Raw genomic sequence first — 19,211 nt, forward strand, 5'->3', positions numbered from 1 at the left:
AGTGTCTACCTGGTATTTTGTTTCATAATTTATAAGGTATTTTCATCTTTTAATAAAGATTTTAGAATGCGAGGAGGCAAAAACAGAAATTTGAGTTTTTAACCACTCTAAGACCAATTTTCTCTTCTGTGTACATTTAGGAATTCCTGTTAATGTCTCAGTCAACATTTTCATTAACAGCTTTGGATCAATACAAGAAACAACTATGGTAAGAATGGCATTTATTGGATAAGTCTAATTGTCAGAATTTTTTTTGAAAAAATTAAAATTAAATTGTGTTCTTTCACAATAAAGATTTATGATCCAGGATTGGTCAATGTCTGTTTGATAGGTATATGTAACCCATTAAATGGGTAAACTAACCATGTACTGATATTAGTTGCTCTTTGAAGAATTATTGCTGCTATCTATTCCATTCATTTTTCCACCTGGGCTCCTGAGTTACAGCCCAATCCTGAGCTGCACAGCATGTGGGGCTGCAGCAACGCTGAAAATGGTTGCTGCTGCATCCAGCATGCCCCAAGCAGCCACCGACGCCTCCTCGGGAGAAGGGGACTTTCATCCCCTTCCCCCAGATAAGGCAAGTAGCCCCACAATAGGGCTACTCAATTCTACAGTAGCCCAAGGGACAGTGTAGAATTTAGAGCCTCCATGTCAGACGGCTGGCCCAACACAGAGATTCAGGATTCAGTGGAGCAAAGCTCCACAGGTACCGCCTCACTCCCTCCTCCTTGCTCTCTTCCCACCCTCCACCTCCCTCTGCAAAGGCCTCCTCCCTACCTCCGCCAATGCCCCCACCTACTTCTCTGCAACCTGGCAGTCCGTGCGACTGCTGAGCAGTGGCACTCCAGTGCTCCACCAGCATTAGCCCAGCGCTGGCCGGAGCGTGGCGCTCCACCGATGCTGAGGGCTACAGACATGCCTCACAGCACGTTTGCAACCAGCAGTGAGCCAGCACGCAGTGTGTAGGATTAGGCCCTAAGCCATTGATTGAAATGGATTCTCATCAGAGCCAACTCACAGTTGATATCTCCCTTTCCCAACCTGATCTGCCAATCAATGTGCCAGCACTACTGCTGGTGCACGTCCAGCCTGACCCATTGTGGCTGCTGGGGCTCACCCTGGGATAAGTGTAACTTTACCCCAAAGAGACGTTCAGCAGCTGCAGTTCCCCCACAGGATGCAGCGTAGTCCATGCTGGCACCCCTGCATCAGCACAGGGGAATTTAAGACCCAATCCTATCCACACTTACCCAGGAGTAAGCCTATAATGTGACTTACTTCTGAGGAGACATGCATAGGATTGGGCTGTCAGTTAGTACTGAGCTGTAAGTATCTAAGGCAGCCATTTTCAGCCTTTTTCAGCTCTTGGCACACTGTCAAGGCACTAAAATTGTCAAGGCACACTCCCAGTTTTTTACTTACATTAAATTACTACATTACAATTAATTTTTAATTAATATAATTAATACAATTAAATCATTACATGACAAAGGGCACAATCCTAACCAGGTCTACTCAGAAGTAAGTCCTATTTTGTTCAGTGGGGCTTACTCTCAGGAAAGTGTGGTTAGGATTGCAGCCAAAAACTAGGGGGGGGACATTGGGGGGGAATGTGCCTGTGGGGCTTACTTCTAAGTAGACATGCCTAGGATTGGGCCTTTGGTTGCACTCTCAAATACACAAGTAGGCAATTGGCACTTCTCTCTCCTCCTCTCCCCCACCTCACCCCCTCCCACAGGCACATTCCCACCTCCTCTCATAATTGCAGTTAGCACCTCTCATACTGTCCCTCCCCTCACACATCCACACCTTCCAAAGGTCCAGAATCACTTGCCTCACATTCTCCCCCCCCAGCCAATTGCCTGCTCCTGTATTTCAGAAAAAGTGTGACCTAAAGCCCAATCCTAAGCATGTTTACTCAGAAGTAAGTCCTATTATAGTCAATGGGGCTTACTCCCAGGAATGTGGGACTAGGAGAGGAGCCTGAGAGCCCAGCCCAGGCATGACTACTCAGAAGTAAGTCCCATTATAGTCAATGGGTTTTACTCCCAGGAAAGTGGGGCTAGGAGAGGAACTTGAGAGCCCAACCCAGCCCAGGCATGTCTACTCAGAAGTAAGTCCCATTATAGTCAATGGGGCTTACTCCCAGGAAAGTGTGGATAGGATTGTGGCCCAACACCCCTCCTCTGAAAGCCAAAGGCAAAGCAGGGAGGGTCGATTTGGGGAGCTGCAGGCAACAGTGGCAAGGAAAAGGGACTTGGAAGGACCCTCAGCCAGCTCATTCTTAGGCTGGTGGCCTCAGGACACTGGCTGGCTTCCTACCTGCTGGCCTGCCCCTGGCTCCCTCCTTCTCACTCAGCCCAGCCAGACCTCCTCCAGGCTTCTCTCGCTGCCCAATCAGCAGGAAGGACAGACAAGGGACTTGATACCCAATCCTAGGTGTGTCTACTCAGAAGTAAGCCCCATAATAGTCAATGGGACTTATGTCCAGGTAAATGAGGATCCGGTTTCAGCCTTCCTCTTGCTCAGCAGCAGGAGATGCAAAGCAGCCTTGGCTGCTCCTTTTTTTGCTGCTGCATCGTGAGGGTCAAAGCAGCCTCTTCTCCCGCACGTGGCTGCTGCCTAAGTCCTCTGACCCAGCAGCACACCTGAGGCTGCCTGGAGGCACACTAGTGGTTGAAAATTGCTGATCTAAGGGCACAATCCTACCGCCTTATGTCAGTGCTTGACATAAGGGCAATGCAGCTCTGAGGGAAGGGAACAAACATTCCCTTACTTTGAGGAGGCCTCCGTGAGTGACACCCAACTGCAGGATGCAGCACATGTCCTATTGGCACTGCTATACCCAGTGCCAGAAAGCACTGACATAAGGGGTTAGGATTGCACCCTCAGGTAATGTACTTGTTTTGCAAGATGCTTATAACAGTAAATAATTTGTAGAATTTCTTTCTTGTGAAGAACATTATAACAGGATGCATTGAAATTACAACATGCAAAAGTCTCAAGTTGTATCTAAGAAGCCATGTCTAAGAGCTTGGTGCAATGTCCAATCCTGAGCCATGTCCAATCCTGAGCTTGGTGCAGCGGCTCAGCGGCTCAGCCGCTGCACACTGTCGCAAAGTGCCATAAGGTATGTCTGTGAGTCCTACTGCCAGGCTACCGCCTGTGCTAACCCAACACTGGCCGGTGCTGAGCTAGCGCTGGCTTCTGCTGCTCAATGGTCTCAAGACCGCCGAACCATGGCACGGTAAGAGGGTGGGAAGGGGGCGGGGAGGAGGCATGACGGGGAGGTGGGGGTGGAGAGAGGGCAGGCGGGAGGCATGCCAGGGGGAGGGAGCGGGGAGGCAGAGAGGCGGGTCTGTTGGAGCTCCGCTCCAAGGGATCCTGTCCGTTCATGTAGGGCTTGGCGCCCTACACGAAAACTTTTACCAAAAGGTGTCAGTAAAGTGAGTAGCACCATTGCAGGGCTGCTTCCCTTACCTGGGAGAAGGAGATGAAAGTCCCCTTCTCCTGAAGGCTGAGGTGTACGTGATGCAGCAGCAGCTGTTCTCGGCACTGCTGCAGCTGCACGCCCAGGGCAGCTCAGGATTGGGCTGTAAGCTCTGTTGAAGTCAATGAGACAAGTTAGTTGTGACTGATTTTTGAAATGCTGTTCCCTCTGCAATTAATACCAGTTTTATTTAGAATTTAGCATGTTATAGAATAATTAATAACAGTATGAATTGGTCTATGGAGAGAACTAGAATGGATAACATTACAGAGATCTGTTTTAGCTACAGTTTTATTTGAATCTTCTGTCAAATTACAGGAGTAAATGGAACATTAATGAAATGCTCAAAGGAGCTATGGTTTAACAGAGCCCAGAAAGAAGTTGGTTGCCCAGAGCCATAACATTGGTGATTGAGTATTAAAAAAATGAAAGCAATTGTAAAGGGCCCCAAATAACTTCAGTATGAGAAATAAAGACATGTATATTTCTATGGGTGCTGTCCTAACCGACTTTCCAGCACTGACACAGCTGTGCCAATGTGGCGTGCACTGCATCCTGCAGTGGGGGGGGGGGCAGTCAAGGGGGCCTCCTCAAGGCAAGGGCATGCTTGTTACCTTACGTTGGGGGCTGCATTGCAGCTAAGTCAGTGCTGGAAAGTTGGTTAGGATTGTGCCCTATGCCTCTTTGCATATGAGGATGAACTCATGCAAAGAGGCATGGAAATATACATTTTGTTTTAAAGAAAATTGGATGGAATATACGTAACTGAAGAAAGCAACTAACAGATCTGATATCGGTACATGATTCAATAAGAAAGAGAACTATCTAATGCAACTTAGGCAGTTGTAGATATAATAATGAATAGGCCTTAAGGGTTCCTGGAACATCGAGTCTGGACATGGGTCCACACCCCTCAGAGTGTTCACTTGACCAGTTGACTCCTGAACCCTCAGTATTGGTGAGAATGGTTGAATCCAGCATGCTATTGGGGGCAGATGAGGGTGCATTATGGGGGAAGCAGTGGTGCAGTGCAGGGCTTTGCATCAGGGCCGTGGTGCCAGTAGTGCCCTGGAATATGATGTTACCAAAGGATATTACACACATTGTATATGTCTGTGTAATAATCTTTTCTTAGTTCGCTTTAACCATTTTGACAAACAAATGCACAAAAATCGTTTAACTTTGCACCAGTTATTCTTTTGTGCTGTGTTAACTGTTGTGTGTCTGCATCAAGTAGTGAAGAGCAAATCAGATCCCTTTTTCATACACAATCTAAACATTCTTACTGATTTTAGGTGTTGCAGGTTTCCTGCATATGCCTTTCCATAATGTGCATTTCTTTCTTTCCAATAGGATTATAGAGTTAACATCTTCCTAAGACAGAAGTGGAATGATCCCCGACTTAAATTGCCTACTGATTGGCGGGGCTCAGATACATTAACCGTGGATCCTACAATGTTTAAATGCCTGTGGAAGCCAGATCTGTTTTTTGCAAATGAAAAGAATGCCAACTTCCATGATGTAACTCAAGAAAATATTCTTTTGTTCATTTCCCGTGATGGAGATGTCTTGGTCAGCATGAGGTACTTTATTTTTTTTTTTTTTACTTTCATTGTCAAACTTTGACTACAGATTTGGAACAGATGAAAGCCAGTGGATTGATTAAATAAATAGGCATGATGCATTTTTTTAAATAAAATAAAACATCTCCAGTCGGCATAATAAATAAATTATACTAATTAGTAGCTGTATCAATATTTGCTTTATCAATATTGGTTTGACGGAAATTGTTACTGTGAGTTGGATTGACCTTTGATCTCTCATGATGTGTCTGCCTTTAGTTAGCCAGCTTGTTTGCCAAAGGGCATACCAACAGGGCTGGAAAATCATAGTCAGTCAAATTCAGAACTAACCACACCATTTGCTTCTTCAGTGGTGATCACAGATTGTGCCAGTGGATGTTCCAAAGGGATTTCAATGCCGTATTACACAAAGTATTCTAAGACTCTAATTATGGCGGCCAATGAGGAAGTATGCTGAAAGATAAAAAGTAGGGAAAACGGCAGGGATCCAATTCCTTTGCTTGTATGTTATGAGATACATTAATGCACAGGAAATATACGTTATGGCAGTGGATATAAGAGGCAGCTGGAGTCTGGATGCATCATTATGCAGTTGTGAAGCTTCCAGCTAAAGTGCATGTTAGAGATTCAAGTCACTGCCCTGGGTCTTCCTCCTTCCTTGATTACCTCCTGTTCAATCACCGCTCAGCAGCAGGGACCTCTTCCTTTCTCTTACCAGCTACTGTTGGATTCTAATTCTGGATTCTAGTTTAACATTTGCCAGAGTAAACAGACTTCTCACTTTTGCATTGAGTAAGACTGTATACAGATAAGTACTGATCTTGGCCGGAACAGAATCTGCATCATCATACTAAAAGATGGTCTTGCCAAGGAAAAATAGTGTATTATTATTATTATTTTATTATTTATAAAAATTATTAATATAATATAATTATTATTTATATTTTATTATAAATTTATATTTATTAATTATTTATATTTATATTATATTTATTTATTATATTTATTATAATTATTTATATTTTTAGTTATAAAAATTATTAATATAATAATAATAATAATAATAATAATAATAATAATAATAATAATAATAATAATAATAAATACAGAGAAAATCAAACAAACAACAAATGGCTCCCTGTCCCAAAAGGGCCCACAATCTAAAAAGATGCAAAAGAACAGCAGCAGACAGCCACTAGAAAAGGCAGTGCTGGGGTGAGGAGGGCCAGTTACTCTCCCCCCCCCCGCTAAATAAAAGAAGAGCACCCACTTAAAACGTGCCTCTTACCCAGTTAGCAGGGGTTTGTACCAGATATGTACCAGAACATATTATGTCCCTATAAAGTAGCAAAGTTTGTAGAAAGTAGAAATACTTCTGTTTTCATTGTTACTGTTATATAAGTGCATTTTCTTGGGTCTATAGCAACTGTAACTGTAACTAAATGACCCAGTAATAGGATGGAAAAAAATGGAATAATTTTTAAAAAACACACAACAAATATTTATACACAACAAATGTTCGGTGTGATCCTTAAGCTTGTTTTGTTTGAAGTCAGGTTCAATTGATGTACGATGCAATCTTAAGTCTGGAACTGCATTCAGCTTACTTCTATATTTTTTATGAAGGCATAGGAAGAGAAAGCCCTCTCCACCAGTTCCATATTCTTGTTTGTATAACTGGCATGTTTTGTTTGCCACAAGAGCAGTTGCGTACCTCCCATAGACTTCCCAACAAATGCCCCAGGCACTGGCCACTAGGACCCTGCAGAAGCCTCTCTGAGGCTCCCAAAAGGGGTGGAAGCACGGGGGGGGGGGAGGGTTCCCGGGGATTTCCCAGAAGGATGGTTTATAGCATCAGGGAACCTCAGAGAGGTTTGCCCAATGTGGGAGAAGGTTGCACGAGGCTCTGTGAGCCTCTGGTGAGTGGAGGGAATGGATTTCTGCATGGGGGCGGTGGCGATAGCCCATGGGGGCGCCATTGTGGAGCTTTACCCCGGGTGCAGGGCTGGGAAGGTTCGTGGCTGCACAAGAGCAAAGAAGATTTCAAGCTACCATTGGATAATACTTCCCCACTCACTATACAGTGGTGCTTAGGACAGCCCACATCTCCTATATACAAAAACCCATACTTCATGTATTCATTGCAGTATTTTCCCTTTTTACCTGTTTGAAGAACTGAAGACTATCCTTTTCACTGTTTTGCACCAAAGTGTTAGTTGTGTCTTGAGAAATTCTTGGTGGTTGATCACTTTCCACATTATGTTTCAGCTTTTATTCTGTGCCGGTTTTCAACACAGATCCATATCCGATAATACCCAATGATTAAAAACTTGCAGTCGGTGGGGCTTTTGCAGCCAGCGAGCTGCCTTCCTTTCTGCCTTGCCAGCTCTGGAAGGCAGTGTAATACAGACCTGCCTTTTTCTGCCATTATGCAATTCTTTTTCAAATACCCCAAAGGTCCTGGCAAGTACCCCTGTAGAATTGTATACATGCTTTTCTGAGAGTAAGCCCTTGAGAGTAAGTTGAACACAATGGGACTTCTGAGTAGATGTGCATAGGATTGCACTGTATATGTAGCATATTTAGAGCTGCAGTCCTATACATACTTTCCTCAGGGTTAGCCCCATTGACCACAATGGTACTTCTGAGTAGATATGCATAAGATTGTGCTTTAGATCTATATTATTCACTGCAATTACTTCTGAGTCCGGGGGTGGCAAATGGGGAGGTGGTCCCTGGCAGGAAAACCACCAGGACCACCACTGCACATAATTAAAACACATAAAAATAGACTGCATTTCAGTAGAATTTATTAACGCAGTATATATTGCCTGTGTATTTGCAGTGTTACAGTGTTAGACTTGCAGTGTTAGACTCTGCTGTAGTAGAAACATGATGGGAACTTGATCTTTCCATAAATATATTTTATGCTCAGCTTTTGCATTCATAAACATGAAGCCAAACAAAAATGAAAAAAAAAATCCATTTGTTACTTTGAGGGCATTCTGAGTTGCTTATAAACTTTCTCTTTACATTTCCAGATTATCCATTACACTGTCATGCCCGTTGGACTTGACCTTGTTTCCTATGGATACACAGAGATGCAAGATGCAATTGGAGAGCTGTATGTAAATCAGATTGTGCATAAAAATAGTTACTTCTTGTCTTGCCTAGAAACTGAACAAGCACTTGCACACCATATTATTTAGAGAGGGCACTTTTCAAATTCCTTGAAAATGTCAGTGCCTTCACACCAGCCCAGCAAGGCACAAAATAAGCAATTAGATTTAGCTGGACCAAAATTGATTAATCAAGTACAAAGACTTGCAGCAGTCTTAACAAGACCAGATCGACACCCCCTTGCATGCTGGAGAAGGATGAACCAAAGGACAGTATGTTATGTATATACATATACATATAATGCACATATAGCAATGCTTCTCAAACCGGGGGTCGGGACCCACAAGGTGGGTCGTGAACCAATTTCAGGTGGGCCCCCATTCATTTCAATATTTTATTTTTAATATATTAGACTTGATGCTACCATGGAAAGTGACTGCATTTGGGGAAATGTTACAGACCTGTAATTTTCATAAGCTACTATGTATATTCTTTTAACAATGATAGTCAATGGGACTTACTCCTTGGTAAGTGTGTGTAGGATTGCAACCTGGGATTGTTAAAAAATTTTCCTGCTTGATGATGTCACTTCCAGTCATGACATCACTTCCGGTGGGTCCTTACAGATTCTCATTGTAAAAAGTGGGTCCTGGTGCTAAATGTGCGAGAACCACTGATATAGAGGATATACCTTTTTGTCAAATCACTGTATAAACTCCACTGGTGTCAGGTTTCAACCCATGGTGCGGTTTCAACCAAACTATACAATAAAACCCTTCAATCTGTCTTACTATTTATTTATCCCTTTTAATATAATAATTATTATTCCTGTATTGAGGGGAAAGGAGGTGGAGCACCTACCAGATGAGTGGTGGCACCTAAGCCACCAACAATCCTCCACTCTGTTTTGTTCTTTCCTTAATACAGGCGGGCCCCCATATCCATGGATCTGGTATCCATGGTTTCAGTTATCCACTGATCCAGATAGGGGAGCCCCCGTGGCCCCCCCACTCATATGGTTTACCTTTTAGTTTTGTAGTTGCACTGTAATTGTGGGTGAATCTTGTTTTTTCTTCCTTGTTTAAACTGAAGAATAGAGCCTGCAGGCAACGAGGTTGCACGCTGCAGAGAGGATGCTGAACATTAACAGGAAGTTCCTGCTAACTTCCAGATAGGAAGTTTCTATCTGCACAGGCGTAAAGAGGGTAAATTGTGAAATGGGGAAGGGAGGGGGCTGGGTGACAACTTTCACAGTGGGCTCAGTTGCCTCAGGCCAGCAGCAACACTGACCCCCTACCCAATGCACCCTCAGGCTTTTTTTTTTTTTTACTGTTTCTAGGTTTTTGAGGGTTTTTTCCCCCTTGTGATCCATTTCTACTGATACAACTTGGAAACAGCAATCCCAAGACAATCCTCTACTACTTGCTCAGCCAGGAAGCTGAATCGGCCAACAATGCTGCTTAAACTTGAGCTGTCTTCCTGCCACTTACCTGTGCTGTGAGGGGATGGGGCAAAATGCTGACCATGTCCAGTTCTTGGGTTGCCCCTATTTCCACTTCCTCATCTTTTAGAATTGTCTGTACTAAAATCCTTAATTGTCGTTGTCACTCCGAAGCCTGTTTCTAAACTCAGTTGCTGGGAAGTCCTGTTTGTTTTCAATATTTATAGCCAGGGTCCATTTAGAATCACATTCGTTCCACCACCTATAGCAGAAATGCACACAAAACACATGGCCAAGATCCAAACGAGTGTGAAAAATGTTCTCTGTATCCAAATGGTTTTTCTTAATGTTAATGTTAATGTTATCCAAATGGATAACATTATCCAAATGTTATCCATTTCTTGACAATCCATATTCTTTTGCCTCCAGCCAGTGGCTTCTGGTGTCCCATCCAAGCTGAAACCAGAGCTGATCCTGCTTAGCAAGGTGATGGCTCAGCATGAGGACCACACCTTCTGCCTCAATATGACATGGGGGGAACACAAAATTTTGATCTCTGGGTATATGTTCTGTTTAATTCCTCCCCCCTCCTTTATCTCCTTTTCATAGTTGGTTACACTACTGATGACTTACAATTTATCTGGCAATCTGGGGATCCTGTTCAACTAGAGAAAATTGCTTTGCCCCAGTTTGACATTAAGAAAGAAGATATCAAGTTGGGCAACTGTACCAAATACTACAAAGGGACAGGTCGGTACTCTTATTCATCAGTAAATTAGGTTATATTCCATTCAGTAATTGGCATGGTGGATGAAGATCTGTCTGATTCTGACTTTTTGTTTTGGGAGACATATTTGTTCAAATTAATTTTAGAGAATGCTCATATTTCCCATCACTTTGTTACTGATTTCTAATTGATCATTGAAAAATTGTGTCAGATTTGTTCTGACTGCTTGTTGTTTCCATGGTTCCTGCTATCTCATTTCTTCATTATAATTGGGAGACTCTTGTTATTTTTAGTGGATGATTGAGATGTAGATTTACATTGCAAATTATTTTATGCTTGGGCTCTTTTGCATATTGTATTTAAGCTTGTCTCCTATTTGCATCTTATTTGTGTCAAATGACTCTTTCTGAATGTCTGTCCACTAACTTCTGATCCTGAGGAATACAATTCACTATAAGAAATGGCTTTATATTGTATTTGACACGTTCTTCTGGAACTCTTATGATCATAGTTTGAAATTTGGGCATGATTTCATTCCACAAATTCTTTGTAGCTTTGCTTTACTCCAAGTCTCCTTCTTCCTCCATTAAACAATGAAAACTCACTAACAAGCAATTATTTTCTACCGTAACTGCCTTTGCTAATAATTTTGTAGTACTTGGTTGTATTATAGGCATGTGATGCTTAGCGATGGGGATATATTCCAAGAACCAGCGGCGGATCTCTCCAGCCCTGCACCCAGGGCAAAGGTCTGCGATGGCACCTCCTCCACGGGCTGTCACTGCCCCCCTGTTCACTTGAGGCTCACAGAGCCTCATGTAATCCAGAGCTGCTTCAGGGAAGCCTCTCTGAGGTTCCCCAATGCTATAACAGAGGCTTCTGCAGGGTCCTAGAGGCTCATCCCTAGGGCATTTGTGCCATCAGACTTAATGGCAGGTCTGCAACTGCCAGGAACCCCATTGTTAAGGGATATTGTGGTTGTGCAATCTCTCCCCCCCCCCCCCCCGCCTTAATAATTAAATATAATGAGACCTGCATAATGAGAGGCACAATACTAGCTGTCAGCTGTATGCTAGGTTTTCTCTTTCCTCCAAAGGTATGCAATCCTCCTGCCATGCCACCAAGGACACCTAGCCAATGTCCAGCCAGGCACAATAGTAAAACAAGAGGTAGGGAGAGCAGGAGACTGGAGAGCAGTTCTTAAGCACATGCCCTTCTCTGTGGAGAGTTAGGAATGGGCAGGCTTTCCTTGGAAAACAGCAGCAGCAGCCACCCCCAAAACTGCTTGTAGCTGCAAGAAAGGAGCATACAGGAAACTGGCACAACCGGATCACTACGCATCAGCTGACCACGTGTTATGCCTGCTGGGGCAATTTTCTGACCCAAAGCAGCAGCGAGCAGCAGGGAAGCTTTTTGGAGTACTTTAGCAGCACTCTCTGGAGCAACCAGCGAGCACAGGAGGACTTCGCAAGGTGTGTGGGAGTTTCCAAGAAGGGGAAGAAGCAGTGTTGTTGTCCGGAAGGTCGCGAAACAATGCACACCTGTATATGTATATGCCCTGTTAGCTCTTAGAAGCATTAATACTATACTTAATGGCAGGGTTGACCCATTCTTAAGGCTAACTGAGGTGGTGTATTGGAATTGCGGAAGAACTGGCGAGGAGATAGATGTGGTGTCAGCAGTGGCCCCTTTAAGGGTAAGACTTGGGCATCCAGCAGAGTGTGCTGCACAGCTGGAGCCACTGGAAGGTAATAAGGCCCTCAGGGATATAAGGAGCACCTGAGGCAGAACGGGTTGGTGGGTTGTAGGAGGAGTGAATGTGGTGAGGTGACTTGGTTTATGGAATTGGGAAAGACTGGCTTGTGATTGGACTTTGGCTTTGGACTTTGATTTGGATACCCTGACGGATTGGACTGACCTACCTGGAACCTGACCATTGGACTGGAACTTGGCTTATTGGCAACTCTGATTGGACTGGCTTGCAAGGCCCAGTGGATTGGGATTTGGCAAAACAATTGGTACCAGAAGTGGGGTACAAGCCCAAGGCAAGTAGTATCCCCTTGTCTAACAAGAGAGCAAGCAAATGGATCTCTGGCAGATCTGGGAGGCCCTGGACCTTGCTATATGGAAAGCAAATGCTCCTGTCCTATTATGGAATGTCTGGGCTACTTTGAGCATTCTTTGGACCATTTTCCAGATGGTGCAGTATATGGGAGGACTCATTAAATATGGCATCCTTTCCCTGAAAAGGCTCAGGGGGTCAGGTGGGGAGGATGTGGAGAAGAGAATTCTGAGAGAGGAAGTTGCCAAGTTAAAAGGGCTAATTTGCATTGAAAGAGAGAAAAATCTCACATATGTGAAGGCCTTTGCAAATGCCCACAAAGATATAAAGGCTGCAGAGAGCCTGTATAAGGCACAGGCAGGACGCCTGGTTGAACTGAAGTGCCGGTCTGGACTAGAGATAAAGGGGTGGGGCTGCAGGAGCAGCAAAGAGGGCCTCTTTGACTCTTTTCAGGCTGGCAGATTGGGAAGCACTGTGTTTGTTGCCAATTTGAAGTACAAAGTTGGCTGGAAGAAACTGAAAGATGTGTTCAGCATGGCCGGTGTGGTTGTCCGTGCGGACATTTTTAAAGACAAAGATGGCAGAAGTCGTGGGATCGGCACTGTGACTTTTGAGCAAGTAATTGAAGCTGTCCAGGCCATCTCCATGTTCAATGGACAGTTGCTGTTTGGTAGACAGATGCACGTGAAGATGGATGAACGAGCCTTACCAAACAGAGACTGCTCTCCTCCAGAGCAACCCCAGCAGCTTCCTCATGGACTTGGGGGCATTGGTATGGGGCTGGGACCAGGAGGGAGACCTATTAATGCAAACCACTTGACCAAGGGCCTGGAGATAGGCAACTTGGGACCTGGAACAACGGGTATGAAAGGCTTGGATTTTAGGATGAACAAAATGGGAGGAATGGAAGGCCCTTTCCATGGCATGGAGAGTTTGGGCCATTATCCTCCTAGAATGGGGCTTGGCAGGATGAATAAAATGGGCTTTGCTGCTGGAAGGGGGTTTGAAAGAGACTCCCCAAGAAATAGAATGGGAATGCCTCGTAGTTTTAGAGATGCCCTAGAGAGGGGAACAGATGGAAGTGGAGGAGCCAGCATGCCTGCAATTAATAGGATGGCCTCTGGACTTAATTGCAGGACCACTGGGATTGATAGGCTGCCCTCTGGGATGGGGCATGATATAGACCAAATGGGCACCAGAATGGATTGGACTGTATGGGAGCTTCAGCAACCGGTATGGAAAAGATGAAACAGACCAAGGGGTGGATGGTCCAAGAAAAAAGAGCAATTGATCAAGGGAACCACTGTGACACCAAGGGGTGGATTGTATTGGAATTGCGGAAGAACTGGCGAGGAGATAGATGTGGTGTCAGCAGTGGCCCCTTTAAGGGTAAGACTTGGGCATCCAGCAGAGTGTGCTGCACAGCTGGAGCCACTGGAAGGTAATAAGGCCCTCAGGGATATAAGGAGCACCTGAGGCAGAACGGGTTGGTGGGTTGTAGGAGGAGTGAATGTGGTGAGGTGACTTGGTTTATGGAATTGGGAAAGACTGGATTGTGATTGGACTTTGGCTTTGGACTTTGATTTGGATACCCTGACGGATTGGACTGACCTACCTGGAACCTGACCATTGGACTGGAACTTGGCTTATTGGCAACTCTGATTGGACTGGCTTGCAAGGCCCAGTGGATTGGGATTTGGCAAAACAGGTGGTAGCTTCAGGCAGCAGGCTGGTGGGAGGTGGCCACTTCTGTCCATCCAACAGTCCCACCAATCCTCTTTATACTGCTTCCTGGAAACAGGCAGAGGGATAGAGCTGAAGGAAGTGTGGAGGAGAGGAGAGTGATGCATTACAGTGGCCACTTCTGTCTGTCCACAGCTCCACTTCTCCTTCATCCTGTTCTCTTTGGACTGGAAAATGAAGAGGGGGCCAGGGTGGAAGAGGAATATATTCTACCCAGCATTCATCTCTTCTCCACACTTCTGCTTCTGCTCAACCCTCCCTTTTCCAAGTTAGGGAGTGGGAGGACAAAGCTAGCACATTTCCAGGAAAGGGGAAGAGCATTTGGTATTCCACCTCGTGTATGAGGAGGTCTTGCGCCACCCCTGTTCAGTTGGTTATATTCTAAGAAAGTTACAGCACAATCCTATGCATATATACTCAGAAGTAAGTCCCATTGTATTCAATAGGGCTTACTTCCAGGAAAGTGTGCATGGGATTGCAGCACTTGTCATAACTCTAGCCCTGTTAGACATATCTGTAAGTGTGGACGTCATACACTGCTACACTATCAGAGAGATTGTGCCAGAAAATCATGCCTCACTCTGCTTGTAACTCTGCCTCACCAATGAAAGGCATTTATCTGAAGACACAAACATTCCTCATGGCTAGAGAATATCAAGGTGACCTGGAATGCTGGAACACTGTTGGAAACACTGGAGGACAGGTCTACTGTTGCCTGCTTGTTATGGTGACTATGTAGTAGCTCCAGTTTCAGGGTGCCTCTGAAGACCAGATGCAAGGCGAGCAACAAGGGAGAACTGTTGTGTTCATGCCCTGCTTGTGGTATTCCCAGAGGCATCTGCTTGGGAAGCAGAATCCCGGGCTAGATGAGCTTTGGTCTGATCCAGCAGAGCTCAACTTATGTTCTTATTTGTGTTTTAGTCCACTTTTTCTTTTAAATTAAACATTAATTGTGAAGGTCTCACATTTAAATACTTGCCTGAATTGAACTGTAATTTCTGCAGAATTGAGATGTGGTGCATACATTGGGAGTTGTAACCTTAAAGATTAATTTTCCCCCAGTTACATTCTTCCTTTTATCAGACTTGGAATCAGAGATTGTCTCAGCACAAAGAAGTTTGAGGATAGCATTGTGCATTCCCTTTGGCTTTGTTCTCCTTTTTTCCAGTTTATGAGAGAGAATTAATATTATAATAAAAGTTCCAGCTGGCCCCTCTTGATGTAAAATTTACATTGTACATGTTGGTAGCTAGGAACGTTAATGCTTATTGTTTGAAAGATATTACAAGGCTTTTAGTCAGAGCAGGAGTGAATTTCTGACCTAACACAAACAGCTGAACACATAAAAGTCATATATAGTATGGAAAATGAAATAGGAATTTAACAGTCTGTGGAATCCATTTATAAACAGCACTCAAGATCATAAAAGATCACTCCAGAACATAAAAGATGGGAGGATCAAATGACAAGAATGTGATTATCTTCACTATGTGAATTTTTTTTTTAAACCTCATGCTTTACTTATAACTCAAGCAGGTGGCTCAAGACCTCCCAGAGCCTGAGGTGTACACCAAACCCTACCCCCTTTCCTGGTAGGATATCAGCAGTAACATCTGCCCCTTTTCCTACTCCTTGGATTTTAAAAGTAAAAGGGTGTAAAGCAAGAGAAAAATTGTGGAGAAAAGAGCGGTATTTTCTAACATCCTCCTCTTTTTGAATGTAGGAAGTGGGAAGAGGAGGGGTAGACAAGGTTGTGCTAAATGAGCCATGTGCCCCCCCTCCACCAATCCATTATCTGAGGCAACCATCTGATTCTGCTTCCCTACCTATTTCTATATTTAGAGAATATAGAGACTTTGCAGCACTGGCATTGGGGAGCGGGCAAAATGCTAAGTTTCTTCAGGTGCCAGGACACCTGTGTAAAGTGGCCCCTCCCCATTAGCTTCTGAGCCAGTCATGGCTGCAAAAGCAAGGTGGAGGAGAAGCCTTCTCTTTGCTCTCACCTTCTTGAATGGCTTGGAAGCCGAGGGGGAGGAACAGCATTACATAGGGGTCCTGGCACCTGAACAAACTTAGCATTTTGCCTCCTCCCCCAGAAAGCCAGCACTTTGCAGAGTCTGCAATGATGTTCGATTTGGGAAAACAAAACAAACTTGGGTGAACACCTGGATTCTTAGGGCCCAATCTAATCCAACCCAACTTTCTGGCACTGATGCAGCCCTGCATCCTTGGGTGGGAGGGCAGTCTCGGAGGCCTTGGGGCAGCATTGCAGCTGCATTGGTGCTAGATGTTTGGATAGGATTGGGCCCTTATCCACTTCCGCATGTTGACACTAAGAGCGCAATCCTATCCTGTGCTGCAACAGGCAAGCTAAGAGGCTTGCACTGTATCCAGCACAGGATTGTGGCCATTAGCGGCTCAGCTAGAGGCAAGGGGAAACTTTTCCCCTTACGCCTGGGTTAGAGCTGCTGGCCCCTGTGAGTCTCCTTGGACTTGTGCCACTTCTTGAGAGAGGGGAGGAGAGCGGCGCGGCTTGGAGCAGTTTGTTCTCCCCAGGAATGGGGTGGGATCCAGCATAACTGCAGGATCCCAGCCCCGCCTTCCGCTCCTCACCCACCCACCCCCAGTGCTGCCCATCACCTGCCCTCCCTCCTCCCTCCCCTCGCCCAGGACCGCCTCCCTCCCGCCTCCTCCCTGCCTCCCCTCACCTACCTTTTGTCCTTGCATCAGCCCAGCCAGGCTGACGCAAGAGTCAAAGAGGAAGCTGCCACGGAGTCTTGTGTCAGCCTCCACAGTCCGATGCTTCTCAGAGCACCGGCCCGGCTTCCTCTTGAGGAGGCATAAACGTGCCATAAGGACACCTCTGGATTGCATTCTAAGACATGTACAGTTAGTTCTGTTTATATGCAAATTTGCTATATGCAAATTTACTTATCTGCGAGGGGCAGAATTGCCACCTATCTCTAATTACACAGGCCTACAAAACTGAGGGTCAGAAAAGTTTTTCCCAAACTTTATGGTGGTATGAATTTGGGGTGCCGATTCCAAAAATGGCATCCGTTTTGCCCTATCACGTCTAGTTTTGGAGATATAGTATAGCCTCATTAGTGAATGGTTCAAGCAGCTTCCTCATGAGGAAGCTGCTTGAACCATTCACTAAAGAGGCTATGCTGTGTCTCCAAAACTAGATGTGATAGGGCAAAATGGATGCCATTTTTTTTAATCAGCACTCCAAATATACCCAGGAATTGGTGTAATGTTTAAGGAAGCAAAATGTGTGTTGGCCTGTGTTATCTGAGACTCTGTTCTCGTTATCTACTAATACTGTGCCAGTGCATGTGGGGCAGGGCAGGTGTGGCACAACTATGAGCAGTTAGGCAGGGTCAAGAGAAGTTGGGAGAGGAAGAGGAGAAGAGACAGTGGCTGTCTCATAAGGAGTGCCGCTGACATGCAGGGAAGAGAGAGCTATATAGTATATGGCTGACAGGAGCAGGGTTGCAGTAATCGCATCCTGCCAATTATAGAGGTTGGCCCTGTATATCCTTGGGGAATCAATTCCTGGACCTCCTGTGGATACATAACCCGTGAATATTGAGATCAGCAGGGGGGTCCTCAGAGGACCCCATTTTCCCCATTGGCTCTTGGATTCAGTATCCAGTATCCACTAGGTGTTCCAGGAACCTAACTCTAGTGGATAACAATTACTGAATGTATGTTGCTTTACAGTACATATCTACATACACAACCATACTTTCAGTTTTTTAAACAAGTGCATCTTCTCCAAGGCTCTTTCATCCAAAGGAAACCAGCCCAGGTAGCATTGCCCCTGGAACTTATCATGGCTTTGGGACCTGGGAATTGAGCAGTAATGTCCATAATGAGATCCAGCAAGGGGTAATTTACACATGTAACGGTTTTGTCCAGAACTGCTACCACAGGTGACAAGTGATACTGTTAGAAACACAAATCAATCTTGTGTTCTTATTGTGACTGAGTAGAAATGTGTAGGATTAGGGTTACAGGTATTCTTGTAAAGGAGGAAGGCGATGTTGAAGAGAGCCAGATTGTTAACGTATGGAAATAGCTTTCATTATGGGTATTCCTAGGAGCTGGTATTGTGTGGTGGCTAAGACCAGTGGCGCCCAATTTCCCCACTCCTGAACTTGCTTAGATGCACTCCCTCTCCCATGGATGAGGGGAGGGCAGACTACCAGGCCAGCAAGCAAGTAGGTGGGAGGGGAGGCAGAAAACTCCCCTGTGGATAGGAAGAGAGGCACTTCTAACCCAGTTTCCTGTACTGACCTGAACTTGGTGTATAGCCTCCCTCCTGCATGTTGCTTTTGTTTGAGATGAACAGGAACAGCACATGCATGTTCATTTCAGACAGAAGCAGGTGGAAGCTGTCTGCTTTGCTCCAATAAGTAGATGGGTGAGTGGGAGCCCCCTGTGACAAGAAAGGGGAAGAGATGTGGTCCACTCTCTTTCCCTTAATTTACCAGAGCAACATGTGCATCATTGCTTTCAGGAAGTCAGAAGAGAATTGGCACCACCAGTTGAATGGTGGGCAGGGTGACCAGATACAGTGGAGGACAGAGTGCCTGTACCTTTAACCATTGCAAAGAAGAGGGAATTTGGGCAGGTGCAGCTCTACACGGAAGGGTTTAAAAAGCTACACCTGCCCAAATTCCCTCTTCTATGCAATGATTCAAGGTATAAAAACTCTGTCCTCCATTGTATCTGGTTACCCTGGTGGTGGGTTGGAGAAGGCAGTGGACAGTCAGACTGGGGGCTTAGCCATTTGCTGCCTCTCCAAGGGTGCCACTTCACTGTTTCAGGTTGTTTCATGGCAAGGCTAACCCTCACTAAGGCTGCAATCCTAACCACACTTTCCTGAGAGTAAGCCCCATTGAACAAAATAAGACTTACTTCTGAGTAAACCTGGTTAGGATTGTGCCCTAAGGCTGCAATCCCATGAATGCTTGAGTCCAATCCTATGCATGTCTACTCAGAAGTAAGACCCATGATAGTCTATGGTGCTTATT

General features: G+C 45.0%; 1 protein-coding gene across 1 annotated transcript in view; it reads left to right on the forward strand.

Moving 5' to 3' along the window:
* GLRB (glycine receptor beta) overlaps window positions 1-19,211 on the forward strand; it is a 50,021-nt gene that overhangs the window by 10,948 nt on the left and 19,862 nt on the right. Inside the window, exons 3-6 of the mRNA XM_066632374.1 lie at window positions 141-208; window positions 4,847-5,076; window positions 8,118-8,200; window positions 10,247-10,387. Of these exons, the coding sequence (XP_066488471.1) occupies window positions 141-208; window positions 4,847-5,076; window positions 8,118-8,200; window positions 10,247-10,387 (522 nt within the window). The remainder of the gene's footprint in view (window positions 1-140; window positions 209-4,846; window positions 5,077-8,117; window positions 8,201-10,246; window positions 10,388-19,211) is intronic.

This window comes from Tiliqua scincoides, chromosome 6 (assembly GCF_035046505.1).
Source record: "Tiliqua scincoides isolate rTilSci1 chromosome 6, rTilSci1.hap2, whole genome shotgun sequence".
Taxonomy (NCBI): Eukaryota; Metazoa; Chordata; class Lepidosauria; order Squamata; family Scincidae; genus Tiliqua; species Tiliqua scincoides.